Consider the following 9,635-nt stretch of genomic DNA (forward strand, 5'->3'; position numbering starts at 1 on the left):
TTACATCCACGAGTGTATTCCTCATCATAGGTTTTTTTTGAATTAGACTTGCCTTTAACCTCAGGCTTGACTCAAATTCTGAGCTTGACTGGAATTCTTACTTTTTCAGTCTTCTTTGCCTTTAATATATATAGTCCCCCAAGTGTTAGAGCTTTAAAGTATGAAATCTCGAGCACTTGATTATTCCTTCCATGTGGTCCATTTTCTGAAAAGGAAAAAATATACGGGACTCGGAGGTATATATATTTTAGATGATGATTGCATTATCCTTTTTATTTCCATCAAAAAGGTTGCTACCCTAGACCGGGAATAATGTTGCTTCCGCGTGTATTTCAGGTCTAATATCATCATTTGGTGTGGGCTAGCTTTTTGCCTATTATCTAAAATTGTTAGTATAATTTTAACTGTACAAAATAAAAATCGTAATTGAATGATACCTGACTGTGGGTATTTCTTTTGCTCAGAAATAGTATTTCTTTAAATAAACAATATTCCAACTCGAGGGTGCCATCCATGGTTTCTAACTCGTAGGCACCTTTTTCCAGCGATACCTCGAACTTTATAGGATCCTTCCCAATTTGGATTTAACTTTCCCGCACCGTTTGTTTTCATTGATTGGAAATTTTTTTTTAAGAACGAAGTCCCCAATTTTGAAGTACCTGAGGTGAGCCTTTCTGTTGTAGTATCGTTCTATGATTTGCTTTTGTGCCGCCATCCGTATTAAAGTTGCTTCTCTTCTTTGTTCGAGTAAGTCCAAGTTTGTTCTTAATTCCTTATCGTTCGACTCTTCCGTTGCCAATGTGAATCTCGTGCTTGGTTCTCCTATTTCAACTGGGATTAAAGCTTCTGAACTGTACACAAATGAAAATGGAGTTTATCCCATGGCTGGTTTTGCTATGGTTCTATAATCCCATAATACTCCTGGTAATTTTTCAGGCCAATTCCCTTTTGATTTTTCTAGTCTCTTCTTCAAATTATTGATGATAATCTTATTTGTTGACTCAGCTTGTCCATTTGCCACGGGATGGTAAGGTGAAGAGGTTATTCGTTTGATTTTTCAACTTTGAAAGAACTCCGTAATTTTCAAGTCTATAAATTATGGGCCATTATTACATACAATTTCTTTTGGAACTCCAAACCGGCATATAATGTTTTGCCAAATGAAGTCTTTCACCTCCTTTTCTCGTATCTGTTTGAAAGCTCTTGCCTCTATCCATTTTAAAAAGTAATATGTTAACACTAATAAGAACTGTACCTTTCCTTTAGCTTGTGGTAAAGGCCCTACTATATCCATTCCCCATTTCATAAATAGCCATGGGGAAATAACTATATGTAATAACTCTGCAGGTCGATGTACACTTATCACATTTGGCTACAAGATTTTCTGCATCTTCTTCCATTTTAGGCCAGTAGTATCCTGTCCTGATTAGTGTTTTAACTAAAGATCTTCCATATGCGTGATTTTCGCAATGTCCTTCATGTACTTCCCTCATCACGTACTCCATTTGATTGGGTCCAAGGTACCTTGCTAAAGGACCGCCAAATATTTTTCGATATAAATTATCTCGAATTAGGCAGTAACGAGCAGCTTTTCGTTGAAGCACTTGAGATTCTTTCTTGCCTTCAGGTACGATCCCGTACTGCAAAAAATTAACAATCTTGTTTCTCCTATCCCAGGTTAAATTATTAAAGCCTACCTCATGTTTATCCTGGTCAAGTGCTGAATGAAATAAATGTATTACAATAGCATTTTCTTCACTCGTTACTTCTGCAACTGAAGCAAGGTTAGCCAACGCGTCTGCTTCTGCATTTTCTTCCCTGGTATTTGCACGATCTTCCATGATTGGAATTGCCTGACCAGTTCTCGTGCCTTTTCCAAGTATTGTTGCATTCATGCCTCTCTAGCAGTGTAAGTTCCCTACATCTGATTGACTACCAGTTGAGAGTCACTTTTAATCATGATTTGCTCTATGGAGAGTTCTCGTGCTAGTTCCAAACCTGTAATTACAGCTTCATACTCTGCTTCATTGTTAGTAATAAGGTAACATTTAATTGCTTGTCTTATACTTTCACCTGAGGGTGGGATTAAGACAATACCTAAACCGACTTCTTTGACATTTGAAGAGCCATCAGTAAATAAAATTCACATACCTGGATTAGCTCTAGTAAAAATTTGTAATTCCTTTTCTACTTCAGGAATTATTTTTGTATTAAAATTTGCGACGAAATCTGCTAAAATCTGAGACTTTATTGCTATTCTAAGTTGATAAATAATGTCATATTCACTTAGTTCTATTGCCCACTTGGCTAGTCTGCCTGACAATTCTTGTTTATGCAAAATATTCCTTAATGGATATGCAGTTACTACGGAGATAGGATGGCATTGAAAATATGGTCTCAATTTCCTACCTGCCATAACTAATGCTAAAGCTAGTTTCTCTAGATGAGGATATCTAGTTTTAGCATCTAATAAAGATTTACTAACATAATAAATAAGAGATTGTTTACCTTTGTCCTCCCTTACTAAAACTGCACTTACAACTACTTCTGCAACTGCAAGATACACAAATAGTCTTTCTCCATCCCTTGGTTTAGACAATAGGGGAGGATTTGTTAAGTATGCCTTCAAATCTTTGAGGGCTTGTCGGCATTCCTCAGTCCATCCAAACTGATTTTGCTTCTTCAATACTGAAAAGAATTTAGCGCTTTTCTCTAAAGATCTTGAAATGAATCTTCCCAAAGCTGCAATCCTACCTGTCAATCTTTGTACCTCTTTTTTGCTTGTGAGTATATCGGGTATTTCTTCAATAACTTTAATATGCGCAGGATTTACTTCAATTCCTCTATTAGATACGAGAAAGCCTAGAAACATACCTGAAGCTACGCCAAAAGCGCACTTTTCTAGGGTTCAGTTTCATATTATATCTGCGGAGGATATCGAAGGTAGTTGAAAGATGTTGAAAATGATCTTCCGCTTGTGTAGATTTAACCAACATATCATCAATGTACATTTTCATGGTCTTCCCCATGTGTTCTTAGAACATCTTGGTCACCAATCTCTGATACGTGGTTCCAGCATTTTTCAAGCCAAAATGCATGATTTTATAACAATAAGTCCCCCTGTTTGTAATAAATGAAGTTTTTTCTTCGTCTAAGGGGTCCATTTTTATTTGATTATAACCATAATACACATCTAGAAAGCTTAATAATTTGTGGCCTGCGGTAGCATCAATCAATTGATCCATATGCGGTAAAGGGAATGAATCCTTCGGGCATGATTTATTTAAGTCAGTGTAATCCACACAAACTCTCTATTTACCGTTCTTTTTCGGAACTACCACAATATTAGCTAACCAATTAGGATACCTCGCGTATTGAATCGATCTTTAAGAGTTTCTGTACCTCTTCATCGATCACTTGATTTTTGAATGATCCTTGCTTCCTCTTCTTTTGTTTGACAGGTATGAATGATGGATCTTTATTTAATTTATGAGTCATTACCTCCGGAGGTATACCTGTCATATCTGAATGGGACCATGCAAAATAATTCGCGTTAGCTTTTAAATATTCAATTAACTTACCTCTCTTATCTGGGTTTAACCTTGCTTCGATATGAATTCTTCGATCTGGCCATTGTTCGAATAGTGGAACAGCTTCAAGCTCCTAAATCGTTGTTTTAATATTTTCGTTCTACTCTGGCTATTGAATTTCATCTGGTCTGGAGTCCACGTTTGTTTGTTTTGATACAATTTTTGTTGAAATTTGATTTACCGCAACTTTATCACTTGCACCCGCATCTTTTTGACTTGCACTCGTATCTTTTTTACTTCACAGATGAGGTGTTTGTCACCATGGCTTGCATGATTGTCGTGGATGATGGAGAGTAGCATGGATTGTCACAAAGATTAATCCTCGATTGGCTCATGTTATGCGGTGTCAGCGGGAGGATCCATCACTTGAAGCGTCATCATCTTCCTTCACAGCGGAGTACTTAGATCCAGAGAGGTCAAGCAGAGCAAGAGTTTTCTTGATCTTTTCAGCAACATCGCTTCCTCCTTTGGGGGCATTTGTGGAAGATCTTACTCCTTTTGAGGATGAAGATTCAAAAATAGGGGTTGATGCGGACGACACTTGGGGTGATTGTTGTCCTAACGAGCTTGCTTTGCTCGTCGTAAATGGTCCAAAGCTTCCAAAAGTAACATCGGGGATGCTTTCTACATCAGCATAGAACCTGGAATTAGCAGCCTTGGTGGAAATTGAACTGGAGTTTATTTTCTTTGAAGCCATTTTAATATTCTTGAACTTTGGTGATTGAAAAGTTGAGATGAGAGGTAGAGATTGTCCCACTGGGCGTGCCAGAATTTGTAGACAATAAATTTGCGTCGAGAAAATATAATCAAGACCAAAACTATCGCAACAATCGAAGTATTTTATTTCAAATATTTGAGTGCTACAATCTCTATGGTTCCTCTGATTCTACTTTTCAACAGTAAATAAAAGAGCCTTCGAGCTCAACCTTGAATTTTATTTTATTTTAATCCAAGTGCTTGAGGCATGATCTTGATCTTGATGTATTTTTAATCCAAGGGCTTGCAGCTTGTTCTCGGATCTTCGTCTTGATCTTTTAATCCTTAGAATACTTGAATGCTTGTAGCTTTTAGAAAAATCTGCAGCGTTTGATCCACGAGCTCCCTCTTGCTTCTTGTTATAACTTCTGGTATCTTTCTAAGTTATGAAGACCCCTATTTATAGTTGTGGGAGGGAAGAGTTATGATAGGAACAAACTCTTTCCGACCAATCAAATTGAAGTGTAACAAGGCCGCATTTGATTGGCCAGAACATGTCACTTACACATGTGGCGCGATTTCATTAGCCCTTTAATTTGACTTAGCATGCCTTGTCATTTTGATACGTGGCACAATCCTATTGGCTCTTCTGTTTGACTTGGCGCGCCACATCATTTGACACGTGGCACCAAACTGGGCCTCTAGGAAGATAACATCTTGGGCTTAATGAAGTTGGCTCATCACTTTAGCCCAATGGATTAAGACTTATTTATTTAATCCATATATGTTGGAGTTATATAACTAATCCAATCATATTAGCCCAATAAATTTATTTGAACTAACATATCTTGAATTTAAAATATAGTCCAAATTATTTTACGGAGTTAATTTCAATAAAATTTATATGCCTACAAATGTTTAGTTGTGTATTGCCATCCATCGCAAAGCCTAATCTCGCGAAAATGAAAGTACAATCAAACCTCTCTATAATAGGCTTATTTGTTCCGAATTATTTTGGCTGTTATAGCGAAGTGCTATTATATATAAAACATGTATTATAACATAGCATGGAAATTGGTTCAATAAAAAGTTTGACTTCTATAATGAATGACTGTTATATAGCGATACTGTTATAGAGAGGTAATTGTATACGTTGTAGTTGTATTTTTTCTTTTTGCATGAATGTTGTATGAAATTTATAAATAAATTGTATATTGTAATTGTTGTATGAAATTTATATTGCGTTACTCACTTTCTTTATATAAAGTCATATGTATATATATCAAAATTATATTAAAGTTATACTATAGTTACACGAAAATTATACTTAAGTTGTATGTTATAGTTGTATTAATTTTGCATGTATATTGTATGAAAGTTGTAATTAAGTTCTAAATAAATTATATACTGTATAATTAATTATAAAAAAAAATTATTTTTAGGATGTATGTTGTTGTAAATATTCAATTTGTGTGAAGTTATAACTGCTGGTGTTACAAAAAGAAAACAAATTAAACGGATTCCCAATATTTAATTTCTGCCGTGAAATTCCCTAAATATTGTGTATTTCTTTCATATTCAACACAGAGTAAGATTTTGAAACATTCCATGTGTTTCTTGTAGCAGCAAAATGGCTGATAATGGCAATTCACTTCCCTCTTACCCCAAAACTTAACATGACGGCAGTACAAATTGCTGGCGTTGTAAAAAAATAAAAGAGTTAATACCCTAAAATTCGTCTAAATTATACAACTTTTGTCCGTTGCTTACCTAAACTATCACTTGTCCCCGAAAACTGTCTGAACTATATCCCCTTCATAATAGTTTAGGCGGATTCTCAATATTTAATTTTTATTGTTAACTTCCCAAAATATTGTGTCTTTCTTTCATATTCAATATAGAGAAAGATTTTGAAATATCATTTGTATCTCTTGTAGTAGTAACAATGGCTGATAATAGCAATTTACTTCCTTTCATCCCAAAAGTTAATACGACGGCAATTTCAAAAAACTTTATTAAAACATTTTTTTCCAATCTCAAATAACACAAAAGCATCAATAGTACTATATTCAACCTACGAAATTAATAGGTAAAGATGACATAGTCCTTGTTTGGGATAAGAAGAGAAGGAGGAAAGACGGGGGGTCGGTTATACTGTTATAGGAGGGAGGCGACAGAGGAAGAAAGAGAAGAGGTGACCATTGCACTGATCACTAATAAAACAAGTAACATATAATTGGAAAAAGTGCGTGTTTGGTTAAGCTTATAAGCTAATCAAACTAGTTTATAAGAACTTTTCAGCTTATCTACGCGTTTGATAAAGTTAAAAAAATTTATAAGTCAATTGCTTATAAGTCATAAATAAGTTAAAACCATAAGCTGGTGACCCACAACTTATGAATTTTTAGCTTATAAGCACTTTAAGTTTGACCAAATTTTTTACTATTTTATCCCTAAACTATTCCTTTTTAAAACAAAACTCCTACTACATCGATATTCATTGCCTCATATTTCTTCAAACCTAATCCCTCCGCCTCTTCAAGTCTGCAATTCTCGTTGACAATATTTGAGGTAAGGAAATTCTGTATTCCTTTTCATATTTTGTATCTATGTGATTGTGTATTAATCTTTGAGCTTTAAGTAAACAAGGACATATCAATTTTTTGGTGTATTACTTTTTAAGTGTTGTATTTATCTCAATGGACACAGGTGATGAAGACAAGAGATAAATTATTATTATTATTATTATTATTATTATTATTATTATTATTATTATATAGCTTATGATTATATACTTATCATAAAATAAATTATATATATCATAAATTTATCTTATCTAATCACATTTTGTAGTTAAAGTAAAATGACAAATGTATTATTTTGTATTTGAATTGATCTAGAATTTAAAATCTTGAAGAAATTACGCCCTTATAGTGTAAACACTTCTAAGGTTATTTAAGTCATTTTAACAGAAAAAGAGATTATCAGCACTTTTTTAGCAAACACTGTAGCAGCTTATTATCAATTTCAGCACATCCAAACACGTAACTTTTTATTTATTAAATCAGTTTCAGCACGTAAAAGTATTTTTCAACACCTAATGCTTATCAACTATTTTAAATTAGCTAATCCAAACGGGTTCAAAGTCTACTTAGATAGAATGTATATAATTTACAAAACAAATCCAGTTAATTTTGGAAAATAGTAAACTTTGGACATTTCGGGTAATTAGATGTCTACGAAAAATTCCCTATAATTATTAGAATTCCAACTCAAAACAAGGGCTTAACCTCAGCTACAACACTTTTGTATTACCAAAACCTCAGAATTGCCGCTAATGGAATTGTCGAAGCGCAAAGCGACAACAATTGCTGGCTTGTCCCATGATTCAGAATCACTACCAATACTTCCCCAGAAATAATATATGAAATACTCCAAAGGCTACCTGTGAAAACTTTATTGAAGATGCGGTGTGTTTCAAAATTTTGGCTTTCTCTAATCTCATGTCCTCAATTCGTCAGATCCATCTAAAACTTTCTGCCAATAATCAAGAATTCGTTCACCACAGGCTTTTTATTATCAGTAATGGAAAAAATTTCACACTTGCTCTGTTAACGTAATTAAGTATGAAAAAATCTCGTATTATATCTATTAAGCATGATGATTCTACTTGTAGAAAATGCAGGGTAAAATTGCGTATTAGACCCTTGTGGTCTGAACCTTCTTTCGGACCCTACGCATAGTAGGAGTTCAGTGCACGGGGATGCCCTTATTTTGGGTTTATGTGATGGGTTGTTCTGTATTTCTAATAACTTTTTTTTTGGTAACAATGTGAATATTACCATTGACATCACCAAATGATTCCACTTATATAACACCTAAATCTGACAACAGACTTTTAGGCCTCCAACAACAGAAAAATAACTAATTATAGATAATTTGTCTAACTAAACTCCTACATTTTTGTGCTTTCTTCCTTTCTATAACTTCCTTCTTGATTTGTGTAACTACCTCTGCTCTATTTACAGTTCTCCCTTGAAAAGTTTTTATGTTCCTAGCTCTCCAGGTATGGTATATCACTGCTATATTAGCTGCAGCTATCACTTCCTTTTTGAATTGCTTCCAATGCTTCCTTTTGATCAGTTCTAGAATTTGCTTAATTCCAGCAATCTGCACTCTCTGCCCTAGCCACAGGTTTATATCTTGCCTTACTGCATTGATACAGCTGCATTCAACAAACAGGTGGTCCTTTGTTTCCAGTTTATTCTCATTACACAAATTACAGTTTATATTATCAACCTGTAATTGCATCCCAATCAACCTGTCTTTAGTTAGCAGCCTCCCAAGTGTTGCAAGCCAACCAATAAACTTGTGTTTAGGTTGTGCTATAGCTGTCCAGATTAAGTCTGCAATCTTTAATTTCTATTGTCGACCAATTATAGCAAGATAGGTTTGAGTGATTGAGTAACTCCTTTCTGAAGTTAATGTATATCTGCCATGGAAGTACCATTCCTTCATCAGTTCTTTAATTGAGTTTATCTTCCTCCAATACCAGCTACTATCTATAAGAGGAGTATGAGCCCATATATCATGATCAACTTTCATGTATATGCCTTGGACCCACCTTACCCATAAGGATTCCTTATTCAATGCCAGCTGCCATATTAGTTTGCCTATTGAGTCTATATTTCATTCTTTACACCCTTTGATATTTAAACCTCCAAGTTCTTTAGACAACACACCTTTTCCCATACAACCAGAGCCACTTTCTTCTGTCCCTCCTTTTTACCCCATAAATACTCCCTACATAGCCTATCTACTCATTTTACCACACTTTGTGGTAAAATGAAGACATTCCCTCAGAAGCTATGTATAGAAAAGAGCACAACATTTACTATTTGAAGCCTTCCTGCATATGACAATTTCTTAGAGTAGGTAACATTGATTCTGTGAGTGATCTTCCCAATCAACATTTGACAATCCATCTTGTTCAATTTCCTTGGAGATAAGGGCAGACCTAAGTATCTGATAGGAAATGTTCCAGAAGTAAATCCTCTTCTTTCCAGCAGTTGGTCCTTGATACCTTCTTCAACCCAGCTACAAAGATGCTAGATTTTTCTATATTGGCAATCAAATCAGATACTTTACTGAAGTGATTGTGAGCACCTAATTTTTGACCATGCTTTAATATTTCACAACTTTTAGTATGTAAATATATTTTAAGTTTAAACTACATATTTTAGCTCTTATTTTACCTTTTATAGTTATTTTTTAAGAAAATTATATCACACATTTTACCACCAATATAATTATTCGCTCACAACTCACACTCCTACTCTTCCTCTTTAA

At 34.5% G+C, this 9,635-nt stretch overlaps 1 protein-coding gene across 1 annotated transcript; it reads right to left on the reverse strand.

The window, feature by feature from the left end:
- Nucleotides 1–1,262: 1,262 nt before the first annotated feature.
- On the reverse strand, nucleotides 1,263–1,895 carry LOC138898384 (uncharacterized). The gene has a single exon (XM_070184446.1). The coding sequence runs from the start codon at nucleotides 1,893–1,895 to the stop codon at nucleotides 1,263–1,265; it is 633 nt and encodes a 210-aa protein (XP_070040547.1).
- Nucleotides 1,896–9,635: the final 7,740 nt, after the last annotated feature.

Source organism: Nicotiana tomentosiformis, chromosome 9 (genome assembly GCF_000390325.3).
Source record: "Nicotiana tomentosiformis chromosome 9, ASM39032v3, whole genome shotgun sequence".
NCBI lineage: Eukaryota > Viridiplantae > Streptophyta > Magnoliopsida > Solanales > Solanaceae > Nicotiana > Nicotiana tomentosiformis.